This window comes from Megalops cyprinoides, chromosome 25 (genome assembly GCF_013368585.1).
Source record: "Megalops cyprinoides isolate fMegCyp1 chromosome 25, fMegCyp1.pri, whole genome shotgun sequence".
Taxonomy (NCBI): Eukaryota; Metazoa; Chordata; class Actinopteri; order Elopiformes; family Megalopidae; genus Megalops; species Megalops cyprinoides.
Window position 1 is genome coordinate 16,296,007 of NC_050607.1, and position 16,025 is coordinate 16,312,031.

Consider the following 16,025-nt stretch of genomic DNA (forward strand, 5'->3'; position numbering starts at 1 on the left):
ATCCATTTACACAGCTGGATATTTACTGACACAATTGTGGCTTAAGTACCTAGCCCAGGGGTACAGCAGCATTGCCCCTATGGGGACTTGAACCAGCAACTTTGTGGTTACAAGCCCTGCTCCTTGCCACTATGCTACACTGACATTTATAAACACACTACCATGATCATAACCACAATCTTCAATCTGACAAACACATCTTTATTGCATTTTGGATTGTCTGTGGCTTTTAGTGTATTTTGTGGTAGAAAGTGTATATTAATGGAAATTTGGACAGTAGAAAATGCATATGAATTGAAAATATAGACTTGCTCAACTTCACTTCCCAAAGTTAAGAACAAAGTGCCTTGGTGGTTAGGCTGGCTGCCCACTAAGATCCCCTACTGGGAGATAATTATGTCATCAGTTTCCATGCAAGCTTGTTTACCCACAGTTTCCCCGCGAGCTTGTGAATCAACTGCACTTTAACAATTTATGAGCGCTTCTGTTGATGTGTTGGCTCTAAGTGCGTTTGTTATGCTACATTGTCGCACAGCAGACGCCTCACCCAGGTCACTTTGATTGCTTTACATCTTTAATGGCAGCGGCAGTGTGGGATAAGTGCCTGGTTCGAGACGGACGGGCGCAGCGGCTATGCCCCGCCCAGGATTTGAACTCGCTGCCCCTCCCCTGACCGCACCCTGCCCCCCCGTCCGCGTCCTCACCCACGATGCTGCCCAGCGTCAACTTCCTGCGGCCCACCCGCTCCACCAGCCACACCCCCAGCAGCGTGAACAGGAAGTTGGTGAAGGCTGTGGCCGACGCCAGCCAGATGGCCAGCTTGTCGTCCCGCACTCCCGACATCTGCAGGATGGTGGCGCTGTAATACCTGCAAGGCAGAGAGAAGGGGGAAAGGATGTGAGACTGACTGCAACGTCAGCCCTTCGGTAACCTGTGGACCCTTTAAAAGGAGCCTAATGTCCTCCTGGAAAAAATTATAATTTATATAAAATGTTGATGGTTTATGAGTGAATACATTTGACACATAATTCAGACTGGAGAAGACTTTTGTACAAAGAAGTCAATCAAACCCTGCAAAAAACGTTAAGCTGGACCCTGGACATGCAAAATGCATACCAAGGGCCCATCCCCTTACAAGCCTGATATTGAAATGTACAATCAATATTTTCCCTGGGCTTTGTTTTCAAACAGGATCCCTCTCTGAAAAAGAGACATCAATGTCTTTGCTCCTTAGCTGTGAAAACAGTGGTAGTTTTTACCCGATCAGATCACAGAGAACACAGTTTGTTCCCCTTACAATGTGATTTTGTGTGTGTACGTATAAGTTTGCGCACGTGCGTGAGTTTGTGTGTAAGCGTGTGTGTTCAGAGCACCGCAGCACTAACAGGACTCAAGGGCAGAGAGGGACGCTCCAGGTCTTAAACCTCTCCTCTCCAGTGATGACAGAGAGACACACCCTGCCTTGTTGTTCCATTTCACACTGAAATCCCCTTCTGTCAGTCCCGGCCAATCAAAGCCCAACCACAGCACTCTCCTGGGCACAGCACCGCCCTCCTCCTCGGCGGTGCCATCTACATTTTTAACCAAAGTTCCAGCTTTGCCCATGCCACCTTGGCAGATCTTGCACAGAGCTGAGAATCTCCTGCTCGTCACTGAGAGAGGGACCCCATCCCAACACCGGTCACGGAACAGGGCACGACATCTCAGAGAAGGTCCCCAGACGGGTCCCGCAAAACACCCGCCGCCCGAGGCGTGCCCGGAGATCGACGGTCCACCCTCGGCTAATCAGAGACGCCGACGCTCCCGGGCGCAGACTGAAGCGGCTTTCCGGTTAAGTGGGAGACAGGCACTCGAGAGCAGCGGTCCTCCGCCGATGGAGAGGGTAAGAAAAGGACAGCGTTCATTAAGAGCGGCAGAGTGAAGCCTGCTCTCTCTCTCTGCGGGGAATCTGCGCTCCACGTCAGACAGCGCAGGGAGACAGGCTGCCTCAGCACTGCGTGTCTGATCTCTCTCAAAATAAGGCAACTGTCAAATGAAGTCTCCTGAGAGGGAAGCAAACTCCTTGCAAAGATTACAGGCATCTTCTCATCAACGCCGGTTCAGTTTATACCTCAGAAATACGTGGTTGGAAGACACAATGAATGGATCAAAAGCAGAGGTCACAGGGTCAAAGATCATGCAGGTAATCGAATGCCTCTGGTAAAAGCATGTTGAAAATTCTTTCTCCCTTCTTACCTGTACAGCACTGTGAAGAAATTCTGAATAACCACCCTAAATAATATGTTGCAACTGGTGTATACTGTTTTCTTATATCATTTTAGGAACATGGAGTATTACAAAAGCCATAGAATCAAAGGTGAGGTGATAAAATCCCAGCTGTGACACTACTCAGTCCACAGCGTTGGGTGTTTGGTCAGGGTTGGAATTTGGAGTTTGCGATCGGTCACCAAGTGTCACTGTGTGTGGGAGAACAATGCCAATGGGCCACTCTGTATGTCATCTGCTGAGGCAACATTGAAGAATAAAATACAACTCTTGTCAGTGATGGCAACAGTATAGCATAGCAGCAAGGAGCAGGGCTTGTAACCACAAGGTTGCTGGTTCAATTCCCTACTGGGGCACTGCTGCTGTACCCTTGTTGTACTCTTGGGCAAGGCACTGAATCCAGAGTTTGCCTCAGTAAATCTGCAGCTGTACAAATGGATAACGTGCACAAATTGTAACCTATATAATTTCCTCTGGAAAAGATCGTCTGCTAAATGACAACAATGTAACATAATGTAACTGCCAGTGAGGACTTGTTGCTCATGAATTCTGGACACCTTTTCTTCACAGACTGTGTGTGTGTGTGTGTGTGTGTGTGTGTGCGCGCACGTGGTGCTTGAATGAGAAAGACTGCTCTTTCCAAAAAAGCACACCCGTATCACATTACCACAGTGGGATGCAGCTCTTTGAATACACGGCAAGCTAACACGGTTGGTTGAGGGTGGCCAGAGAGCTGTTGATTTTGATGTGAACAAAGCTGTGTTATTTTCTGCAGAGCAGGGCAGTCCTGCCCACTACGCCGCTGGGAACAGCAGGTTTAATGCACCTCTGCTCTTTTTCCCCTCCCGAGCCCACGCTGGGACTCCTTTTAGCCAGCCAAATGGGACCGCTCAAGTGCCGAGGCCTGACAAATCCGGCCCCTCCGAGCCCCTAAGCCACTCCGCTGTAGCCCATCAGCTTAGCGCCGGGGCTCGCATGGCCACACCAAGGAGCCATTTTCTCCGGGTTACGAAAAAAGCCACATCGGTGTGACCAATTGTGCTTTCCTCTTATGGGTTTCTATTAGGGCAGTGGTACATTAGTGCTCTTGGACAAACCCCCATGGCCTGCTCTGAAACCGCCTGCTTTGTGCGATTCTGGCATGCGCAAAGGCAAACCGCACATTCAAATAACAAAACTGTGACTGATGGAACAGGCAAGAGTAGATGCACAAGAGTAGAGACATGGAGACACATATAGGAGCATATAGAAGACACAGCTTATAGGAGACAGATCCCAATGAGAGCCACATATACCACATCACAAGCACCCTGTTTAAACCAACAGCTCCTTTTTCCTCAATCTCTTTTTACTGTTATGATCACCACTGCTTAGCACATGCCCCCTATGCAGGGAAACGTGTAGAATTACAAAGCACACATTTTTACATGTCTGCTGACTCAGCTGGATATCGCAGCTCAGGTTAATGATATTGCTGCAGGCCCGGGAGCCTAACCACAGCGCCGCCGTCCCCCCGCATTAGCGAGCGGCTGGCTGCCGGTGCCTCCCGTGCCCTCCCGCGGGGAGGGAAGCGGAGATGCGGCGGGAGGCGGCAGGGTCTGGAGGCGCTCCCGGCAGTAAATAGGATGATTAGTGTGGTGGCAGCCGCCCTGAGGATAATGGCCGCCCATTAAGGCAGATTGAAGGGTTGAGGGGGAAGAGGCTCTGGGAGAGCCGGTCCCCAGGCAGCTGCTCCACTCTGCTGCTTGATGGCACCGCCGATGACCCTGGTCATTAACGCCCCTCCACCCCCCACCTTCCTCTCCAGGACAGGAGCCACGGAGGGAGTGTTAATGCACTCAGTCTATCACCCAGAGCCATCCACTCTCACTCCGGGGGTTGGAAGACTCGACCGCCCCCAGGAGTACAACCGGGAGGGGCCTGTGTAAAAACAACGCCCCTAGGACCGGACTAACCTAAAAGTAAGATTTCAGATTTCAGAGAGTGTTCCAGATAGATTTTATTTTATTCCCTTTCTGTGGAAAGAGGTATTTACGAAACAAGTTGTTGGAATTTGGAAGAAGTATTTTCAGGCAATCCACATGCAATCACCAGAAACTGTTTTTTTCCAAAATGTCCCTTCATCTGTCAGTCACTTCCAGACTGCAACCTTATCCTGACAGCCAGGTGCGATATCGTCACACTCCAAGCCAAAGATAACCTTAACTTCACATTGAAATCTCCGTCTCTGCCATTGTAGGACTGAATGTTCAATCTCCTTATCTCCTAGACGGCAATGGCGGCAGGAACTCCTTAACAGAGCCAGGAGAGAAAGCAGAGTGCACATCTCCCTAGCAATAAAGTGTCTCAGAAATTGGACTGCGGGTTTGGCAGAGCTTTCGGTTGCTTCAGCCCGCAGGTGAGAAGCTGTTTGGGGATGGGAGCCGTTGTTTATTCCTGCTACATTTACATTTACATTTACATTTACATTTATTCATTTACATTTATTCATTTACATTTATTCATTTACTCTATGTCCTTATGTCTGAGTTTAGTCCCTAGTATTTCACAAAGAGCTACAGCGGGTCTCTGGGAGGGAGGAAGAAGTCCATGCGAGGAGGAGGAATGGACCAAAATGCTGGCCATTTAGGAAGAGGGGAACATTTCTGTTACATTAATGATGCCCAGTCCCAAATATTCACCTTGCTGTTACAACATTGCCAGAGTTTACATGCACAAAGCCTTCAGCTGCAGGCACCAGAGTGCGTATGCAGTGATCTGAAAAGCCAGAGCAGATCTCAGTTGCCGTGCATTTGATTTGCTTTTACTGGGTCATTAAACCGCACAGTGCTAATTGCTGTTAATGTGCACATGCACAAGGAGACTGTGGGCCCTGCCCCTCTGATGGCCCTGCATGACCCACACTCTCTTATGCATGCACGCACACTCTACAACACGCACACTCTCTCTCACACACACGCACACAGACACACACACACACACACACACACACGCGCATGCATCCATGCACACACTCTCACACACATTCTCAGCCTGCCCTGGCCCCACACTCTCAAACACACCAAGACCTCTCTCACCGTACCCATGTGAGCATACACTAAACTATGAACACAAATACAGCTGAACCTTCCATTCAAGCTACCTCGACAAATCTGGCTACCACTGTAACACAGCAGAGTCGGACGTAGTCCAACATCACATTGCCAGATACTTAACCTTGTATTATATCACAGCACAATATGAAGAGCGGTTGCTGGTGTGGTGACAGCCTGACAGTACAGGCAATCGTCTGTGTGAGCATTAATAGAATGCCTAGTAGCATGAATTCATGGATAGTGATAAGTGACATATTTATCGCCATTGTCATAAATGTACTTGCCATTGCTGGAAAACAGAAGTCTAGAACTGAAGAATTTAGTTAATAAATAGGGTCTGCATGCAGGCTGCAGTGTCCATGTCAGAGGCAGAGGTTAGCGTTCTGGACTTTGAATGCAAGGAGTTGCAGGTTCGAAACCTGGACAGACCCTGTTGCTTTGTGCTGAAGTGAGCACGCTGTGATTAATTTAAAGAGCTCATGTTCACGCTGCGTCCAGAATTTGTTAAGACGCTTTGGATAAAAGTGTGGCTGAGATGACTGCTTAATTCCCTGGGCTCAATGGAGCAGCATTTGTGTAAGCACAAAGAAGCCGTCCACTGGTTGCAGTGCGGAGAAGGCCAAGCTCCTTCTAAAGGCTGGCGAGGCAGACTTCTCAGCACGGGGGTATTCTAACGCCGAGGAGCTCTTACTGGTCGCCTCTTCACCATGGCAACCGGTTTCGGTGCGGCGCGCCTGGCAGCGGGGTCGGGGTCCGGGCGGACGTGTCCCGTTTCTCTGAGCAGCTGGTTTACACGCTACGGCCTATGGGAGAGTGCGGAGAGTCTGAGGGCGGGGTTAGGGCTCTATACATCCCTGGGGAATCCTGCTGTCCGACCGTGCTAATGGCTATCGCGCACATGCGGAGAGAGAGAGAGAGAGAGAGAGAAATAAGGAAAGGAGAGAGAGAGAGAGAGGGAGAGGGAGAGGTAGACAGAGAAAGAAAGAGAGAGGGAGCGATACAGAGAGAGAGAGGGAGAGAATATTGGAGAGAGGGTGAGAAAGAGAAAGAAAGAGGAAGAGGTCAAGATGGAGGGAGAGGAAGAGGTCGAGGGAGAGAGAGAGAGGGAGGAGAGGGAGAACGATGGAGAGAAGGAGAGAGAGAGGGAGGGAGAGAGAGGAAGAGGAAGAGGGCCAGAAAGAGAGAAAGAGAGGGCGGGCGTCCCCCGCTTCTTCGTGCAATTAATATGTTGTTTGTCGTTGTCATGGCAATTAAGCGCATAAAAAACCCGAAAGTGCAAAAAGGGGAGCGGGCGTGAGGGCTGCGGCACCGCCTGTGGCCGTGTGAGGGTCTCGCCGTGTGTCACATGCAGGCACAAGCCTGCACAGCCGCACCCAAAAGCGAGCTGCCAGTGACACGCACTCTCTCACAGTGGCAGGCAGTACATTCAAATCTCTTCACATTGTCAAAGCCTGCTTCTTTTTCATATGTCAAAAATATAAAGCGTTTCCTTTTTCTGTGACAAAATGTGTCAAAAGCAATATCCACATCACTCTTTACCTCTGCACATGTAATAATGCAGTCATGTGCCATAACTATGGGCTGTATTTTTTAGCTCATACAGTAAAATAGCTTCTATGGTAAAATGTCTTGTACAACATGCTATTACCTACTCTGTGGCTGAATGTCTTCATAACCAATACATTTAACACATACATAACTCAGATTTTTACTTACAATAAAAACAATCTATCTACTTTCTGTTTTTAAAGTTATTTCTAACTTATACTAAATAGTGCTTTAGCTAATTTTAGGAGTTGGTTCTGCAGTCTCGCCCAGTCTGACAAAAAAAAATGCTATTATTTTACCCAAATAATGAAAACAAAAATGAAAATGCAATGAATTTCATCTGAGTACAGACACCAAAGCTCAGCATGAACAAGCGATCCTTGGGGACTGCCTTATGTATTTATATAACATTAAAATGAACATTACATAACAATGTCTGCCTGGAGTGGCACAGGGGAGGGGGGGGGGGGGGGGGGGCCCTGAACATATGAAATGCCACAGACTAAGACACTGGCGCACAGAGAATTAACACCACTGTTCAACACCACAGGCACAGCAGGGTTTGGGGAAGAGGAGGGCTGTAATCAACAGAGGAACACCTGCGAGACTTCCATGGAGAGGAGGGAGTGGGTGACACTGTGAACTGCGCAGATACACCTCAATACAGAGACACACCAAACGCTGCACCACGCAAATACACCTCAGCATAGATACACACTGAGCACTGCACCACACAAATACATCTCAACCCAGACACACTGAGCACTGTACCACGCAAATACACCTCAGCATAGATACACACTGAGCACTGCACCACACAAATACATCTCAACCCAGACACACTGAGCACTGTACCACGCAAATACACCTCAGCATAGATACACACTGAGCACTGCACCACACAAATACATCTCAACCCAGACACACTGAGCACTGTACCACGCAAATACACCTCAGCATAGATACACACTGAGCACTGCACCACACAAATACATCTCAACCCAGACACACTGAGCACTGCACCACACAAATACATCTCAACCCAGACACACTGAGCACTGTACCACGCAAATACATCTCAACCCAGACACACTGAGCACTGCACCACACAAATACATCTCAACCCAGACACACTGAGCACTGTACCACGCAAATACATCTCAACCCAGACACACTGAGCACTGTACCACGCAAATACATCTCAACCCAGACACACTGAGCACTGTACCACGCAAATACACCTCAGCATAGATACACACTGAGCACTGCACCACGCAAATACACCTCAGCATAGATACACACTGAGCACTGCACCACACAAATACATCTCAACCCAGACACACTGAGCACTGTACCACGCAAATACATCTCAACCCAGACACACTGAGCACTGTACCACGCAAATACACCTCAGCATAGATACACACTGAGCACTGCACCACGCAAATACATCTCAGCCCAGACACACTGAGCACTGTACCACGCAAATACACCTCAGCATAGATACACACTGAGCACTGCACCACACAAATACATCTCAACCCAGACACACTGAGCACTGTACCACGCAAATACACCTCAGCATAGATACACACTGAGCACTGCACCACGCAAATACATCTCAGCCCAGACACACTGAGCACTGTACCACGCAAATACACCTCAGCATAGATACACACTGAGCACTGCACCACACAAATACATCTCAGCCCAGACAGACTGAACACTGCACCACACAAATACACTTCAATACAGAGACACACCAAACGCTGCACCGCACAAATACACCTCAACACAGACACACTGAACGCTGCACTGCAGAAATACACCTGAACACAGACATGTGAAGTCGCACAGATCTGAGTCGCACAGATCACAGAGGAAAAAAAGGAATCAATAAGTTGTTCACAAAACACTGAACAGGCACACAGTCACAAAAACTAAATTCAGAGACTCACTGAACGCTGTGCCACTCAGAACACTGAGTCTACGTGCTTAGGGTTGGCTGTGGCACAGAGAACATTACACTAACATCACCGAAAAAGACTAATGCAGATTCACTGAACACCGCATTACACAGATGCAACTCAACAGACACAACACACTCTACAAAGCCCGAGATACAGTTCAACACACAAACGAGGCTGCCTAACCACAGAGGAGAAGAACCTCCCTATTAGATCTGAGCATGCAGATCTCCTGCACAAAACGGCCTTATTCCTCAAACGCCTGGCTCTGACATTTAAGCGCCGAGGTTGATCAGGCCGGCCAATGACGGCTCTCGGCCGCTCTCTGTCCACCGAAGGCCCTGTTAGGAACGAGAAGCGCGATCTCCGCAGATACGCGGGCAGAATTTCAGCACAGGCAGAGAGCAAAAAGCAAAGTGAGGTAAAGTGCATAAATTAGCATTTAGTCTGGGTCTGCCTCTGCCTTCCCGGAGCTGCCCGTGACATTTCAACGTTTGTCCAGGTACCGGATGGGGGTTAAAGATGGCTCGGCTCACCTGGGGACAGGCGGCTTTCAGTGATAGGCACATCTGGGTTTGGCTGGGCGAATGTGTCTGTGCAGCCAACACCCAAGCCCGTGAGTGCCATTTTTCTTTATTTACCAGTAAGCAAAAGCAATGCACATCTCTGATCCCACCTAATCACAGTCTGAGAGATGGAGGCACAACCTCCGGTGACATGATTGTGAGCTCTTCTCTGATGACACAGAGAATGTCACTCACTCCAGGCGAACGGCAGAGAACGCTCCCACGCTCCCTCCGGCACCGCTGATCTGTAATCAGGGCTCGGCGGGAGTCGTGCGTGGGCCTCAATTGCTCAGCGCTGATCTGAGATCAGCGTTGTGGGGGGGGGGGGGGGGGGGGGGGGTTGAGGGTGTGGTGGGTAATATGGGTCTGAATGCTGAAGAATCCGCCAGTGGACAGTGTTGCTGCAGGGTCCTAAAGCACCCCATGTTTACTACCTTCCGAGAGAGAGCCTTTATTGGCTGGGCCTCTGACACCACCACACCCTCAGAGCCATTAGCCTCCTGGCCCAGGTAAAGGAGAAGGAGGGAGAGAGAAGGGGGAAGACAGGAAAGCACAGCCAGCACAGAGGAAGCACAGGAGGGACTGAGTGCGGTAATTGTGTTTCTGCGACCCTGTGTCACAGACACCGATGCCGGCGAACATCCATCTTCATTAGAGAGAACAGTTCACCCTCTGCTGCTGGAGACTAATCATTTCACACTGTACAGGCAGTGCGCACTGCTACTGTACTGACACAGTATAGCCTGCTGCATGAGCAAAGACACCACACATACTCACAGTAACACTGCTGTATACTTGCTCTTAGGGCTGGCCGATGTATTTCGCGATACATCGAATAGCTGTTTTTAGCGCAATAACAGCTATCCCCGGCATGTGGAGTTAGGTTTCTTCCCGTATTTTTTTCCCTTTAGTCATAGCCTACCTGATGCGGGAGCACACCTCCAAAGTTCACTGAAAAACGTCCGGGGCAGAAAAATATCACTTGTATCTATATGTTGGTTAACTTACATATTAGCTTTGAAAAACACATAGCATATGTTTTCACTCTTTATCTTTGTAGCCATATGTTTCTATCTACCACATGGAAGCAGCATAGTGCTGTTGCTGTGATATCAACATTGAATAGATACGAGTGGCATTTTTTCCCCCGGAAGCATTTCACGTGGCCTCGCAAAACTGGAGGTGTGCTCCCGCATCAGGTTCGACTAAAGGAGAAATAAATATGGGAAGAAACCTAACACCACATGCCGGGGATAGCTGTTATTGCAGTAAAATTGCTATTCAATGTATCGCAACGGCTATATCAAGCCATACTTGCTCTCACACACACTTTCACACATTCACACAAATACACGCTCACACAGAATACACTCTTGTTCTCTCAAGTGCACGCGCAAACACACAGACACAGACACAGACACACACACACACACACACACACACACACACACACACACACACACACACACAAACTTCTGACCAGTCCTCTCCCTCCCTCCTGCTGAAAGCAATGATTTCTGTCTCTCTGTGCAGTCTCCTAATCATACACATCAGACAGCAAATCAATCCCCTCAGACGACGCAGAAACAATGTCTGATCAAAGCTTCCCCCCATCCGAGATCCATCCACATGAATTATCTCAGATTACAGGGACGGGGACAGGGGGGGGACAGTGAGAGACAGCCACAAGAAGAGAGGAAGAGAGATGGTAATAGACTGAAGAAATAACAGCTCAAACAAACATGCTGTCACAGCATTGTTAACCAGTGACAGCACAATGTTCAGTGAAAGCATCAAACACAGCTCTGATTGACGAATCGCTGTTCAGTGCCGTTTCCCCCGCAGAGCCAATGAGCTGCTTGCAGTACAGTACAGAAAGACGGAAGGCGTTGGGTCAGAAGGTCCTGAGAAGCTGAAACCCACGCTGAAACCCATGCTCCATGCCGATTCTTTCAGCAGCACCAACATGAGTCAGCATAACCCACCAGAACCAGATACACCGCCGTCAGCGTCTCCAAAGGGACCACACCAAAAACACTAACCCGAAAAGCCCAATGCAGTCATTTCAGTTTAGAACTGTAATTCGGGGTCTAATTAGACAAGACATGCCAAAACAAGCGAATACATTCTGCGCCTTGCAGCAGGAGGGTGAAAGTCAAATTAATTGGCTGCGCGTTTCCTGCCCTGGGTCTTCTGGCACGGCGGGCACAAGTCTGCTCTCAGCGCTGGCACAGAGAGAACAGCGCACGCCGCAGTCCGCTTTCAGTCTAAGCGCAATGCGGTTAGCATTGGTTAGCATTCATTAACGAATGTGAGCGTCAATAGCTTGTCAGTCAGCCGGAGTTGGTTCAGTAAACATCCAGCTGTATTATGGATCAAGTGTGAAATGTAAGCTCCGTGATTCACACCGAGGGGGTCACAACTAACCAAATAAACACGAAACAGTATCAACATTCCTTCATCGGCGCGATTACGAGCATGTGGCCTTGGAGGAAAAGGAAAAACAGACAATAATTACTGCTTATTTTCATAAAATATGATTAATAAACAAAGATATGTTTGGGAGCTTGGTGGATAAGAGGTCAGTACTGAGTTGACTTTTTTTCTCATTAATCCACATCATCAGCATAATAAACTTTAACCTTGTATTACTAATTCCTGCACTCAGAAGTGTCCAACAAACGGGGTACCCTAGACTTAATGAGTATTACCTTTATAATTACTAAACCATAGGTTCATTCAGGTTCCCTCCAACATTACGTATCATGTCTTCAACTCCAAATGGTTCACGCAAGGGTACAAACTGAGCCTTGGTGCATTTTTTCAATTCAAGCAAACCACTTGCTAACATGCCAAAACAATTACAGAACATATACAGTGTAATTACAGTACATACACAGTGTAAACCTGAATCATCTGCTGTATTTTGTGTGCGTCTGGCAAAACAGAAGGTGACACTGTTGTGACATTATTGTAAAATATTCAGCCGTCGTTGCTTATCCCGTTTTTGCAAAAGCAATGAGAGAAAATAATAGCGCGACATACAAGAAGCTCGGAGGATTAAATGAAAGTGCAAGGGGATGGGAGAATCTCGTTAGCCTCTGATTAGAAATAACATTAGCATACCAAAATGGCCAGGGCTTATGAGCTCAGACCTGCCAGGGGGGTCAGGAGGTGCGTCTAAACTATGTAATACTCATTAAAAAAAACAGCGGTGACGCTTGTCTTGCTATCACACACCCTGTGGACTGAGGGCCGCCGCTTAATAAACTGCGTTCACCTTACAAATTTTATACACGCCCGTTCCGACCTCGTCACCCTGCAAATCTCGTCGTCCCTGCCGCCTGTTGTTATTGCCCGCGAAGGACAGCACGGCACAGTCACCCTCGCGCCCCCTTGCAATTGCATTATGGGGGAAAAAAATAGAACAAAGCAAATGAATGCTTCACAGATTAGAAATGGAAGGAAATCGTCTTCAGCGGCGATTAGACTCATCCTGCCATTACACAGCTTCCGATTAGACATTCTGTGACCGGTTTGCGGACAGTGCATTCTGGGATTGGTCTGAGTCACCTCACGCAGACGTGAGGGGTTCGACATTCATGTCCTCATGCGGCGGACAAAGGAGAAAGATGAGGGGAGCGCTACTCGGATCTGAGAGGGACCTGATGCCGTGCAGCACGTCGAAGCGATCAATATCTCAAAGGGGCATTAAATCTGCACGGGGCCCAAGACACCTTTAGCCCGTGATGGGTATTGACTAATGCGTCTCACACCTCTCCTCTTCTGGCCTGGCAGCTCCGCTGGCACTGACGGGTTCGTGCTGTACTCTTGTTGAATATTTTATTGTAACATACTTTTGCATTGTCTGCTGAAAAGGACAAATACCAACAAGTAATTAAGGTTCAGTACCATGCAGGGTTCTTTGCTCTGAAATGCCAGGGTAATTAACAGAGATGTGAACAGAGAGCTTTTTTATACCGGTATCAGCATCTCCTGCTTCCTGGTGGTAATAACACGGTTTCTCAGTGCCATCTGACCCCACAGCACAGATAGAGGAAGGCTGGTTTCCTCAGGAGCAGTTTATCCGGGTTTGACAGATCTGGTCCAGCATGCTGTCATTTCGGCTGGCTCTGACAGAGCTGTCACTGATTCAGACAGATGTCTGACAGCGTGGAATAAATTAGGTCCCATCTGTATTCCTGCACATCTCTCACATGATGCGAAAACGTGCAGACACATATGTGCACACGCACGCGGCGGCACACTCACACACACACACGTACAAATGCACGCGGCGGCACACACACACACACACACACACACACACACACACACACACACGTACAAATGCACGCACACACACACACACGCACGTACAAATGCACGCACACACACACACACACACACACACACGTACAAATGCACACACACACACACACACACACACACACGTACAAATGCGCGCACACACACACACACACACACACACACATACAAATACACCCACACACACACACACATACAAATACACACACACACACACACACACACACTCACACACTCCCTCTAACACTCGCAGCCTTAAAAAAAAACACATTTTCTCCTTCTTGAGCGGTTGCCTAGCAACAGCACACAGCCAAAGAAAATTGTTTACGATGCTTAAAATAATATTTCAACTTCCACAGGTTGGGGATAAATTAATGGCAAAACGCATTACAGACACAATAATGGTGGTGGGAGAGGGCAATTACAGCAAACAGTAAAAAGAGATTTATGCTGGTGTTTTATTCATGATGACATTTGAGATTCAGTGGGGCAATCTCCGAGCGGGGCGTGCATGCAATTCGGTAATGGTGACCACATATGGTTGAGCATGATGAATCTGGACCCGAGTCAGAGCTTCTGACTGCCAACCATAAAGCGGGCTCCTTCAAGGCTATGGTATTGAGACCTCCCTGTAACATTTACACATCTTAGGTACTAAGGAGCACTGGCAACCCAGCAAATACACGCCATGGTTGTCTTTGAGAAGACCACCGCTACAGCCCTGTGTTCACTATGATTCACATCACAGATACTGATCTAGATACAGCCACAGCTTCCTGAAACGCTCTTTCCACAAAATCATCTTCCATTTGGCATTTTCAACCTCGCTGCCGCTGGCCCACGTTTAAAGGGCTGAGAGATTAGATCAAACACAAACTGCAATTAGACGACCGGCTATCAAACGATTCCGCACCCGAAGCCCGGGTGGCATAGCTGGAACGTTTAAAACCCAAACGGACACAGTGGGTCTTTACACAGCGATATGCCATCCAAGGACAACCTGTGGACAGGCCAAACCAATTTAAGAGCTAAATCTCTGAAAGCCCAATTCTGTGAGAGCTCAAAGCCGATATAGACACAGACATTGTTTGTGCTGGTTTGATTCTCCGTGACAAAGACAAAGCACAGCTTCGCAACGCAATGGGAGAAACTCCTGTGTGCGGGGACAGACTATAAACTCTGTTATAAATTGTGGCAATCACAGCCGACGGTATCCCAGCCAGAGACAGAGTCTCTCTGTCTCCAGGTTCCCCTTTATGTGATATTAAACCATTAAATCCCCGCTCCCAGCACCAGTCATGTTTAATACTGAAAGCTCTTGCTGCCATTGGTTCAGATGACTCACCAGCCCAATCCCCACCAGGCACCCAGATTACCCATAATGCCTCGGGCCCATCTGACAGAAACACAAACTGCTGCTGAGGATTCACCAATCTTCCCTCCCTGACACCTGCCCTTTCGGACGTCGCCGGGCGCCCGGCGCCCACCGAGGGCCCCCATTGGTCAGCCGAGAGGAGGAGGGAGGTGATGTCACAGATCTGTCCTCGCTTGCCGTTTGTCCCAAAGGTTGTGCTAATGAGTTCAGCTGTTCCGCTCTGAGGAGTGAGTCACTGCGGTACATGCTTTCTCCATTCTCTTTCTGGGCCCCTGCTTGAGCTAGCGAACGTTCATTGAAAAGACCTTCAACTGCACAGTATCTAAATACACCTGGCTCCATATACCATAAAGCTTCTGTTAATAGTCTGGACATTTATTCACTTAGAACACATATTAGCCCCATTGTCTGTAAGAAAATGGTTACTGTTGGAGACAGGTGTTTCAATGTCTCACATTAAAGCAGGGTGGCGGATCATTAACAGAAAAGAGTGATCATGACGAGTACAATACTGGTAGGCCTGGTCTTTTATTGGAAATAAAAGCATGACGTTTCGGTCATTAGAGTAGCCTCAGCTCATTCGATAGCCGAAACATCATGTTCTCTCTTCAGTGCGAGTGCTGAGCTTTGTCGTATCACTTCTTTTAAAATGCCAACGTGCTTCAGTTGTTTTGGCACAGACTCGCCCAATACTGTTCGGTTACCAATGGGTCAAGTAAGGATTTAAACTGTTGTATAGTTTTTTATCTATGTATTCTAATCATAGTCTATTGAGCGAGCGAGAGAGAGAGAGACAAGGAGAGAGAGAGCATGAGGACCCCATCATTTTACTTTGACTTTCCCATAATTTGATGTTTTACAGAAAAGATGTTGTAAAGTC

General features: G+C 48.2%; 1 protein-coding gene across 2 annotated transcripts in view; it reads right to left on the minus strand.

The window, feature by feature from the left end:
• LOC118772052 (proton myo-inositol cotransporter-like) overlaps positions 1–16,025 on the minus strand; it is a 60,086-nt gene that overhangs the window by 3,267 nt on the left and 40,794 nt on the right. For both annotated transcript variants that reach the window (XM_036520294.1, XM_036520291.1), the window contains one exon: positions 705–868. In XM_036520294.1, coding sequence (XP_036376187.1) covers positions 705–868 — 164 coding nt within the window. The remainder of the gene's footprint in view (positions 1–704; positions 869–16,025) is intronic.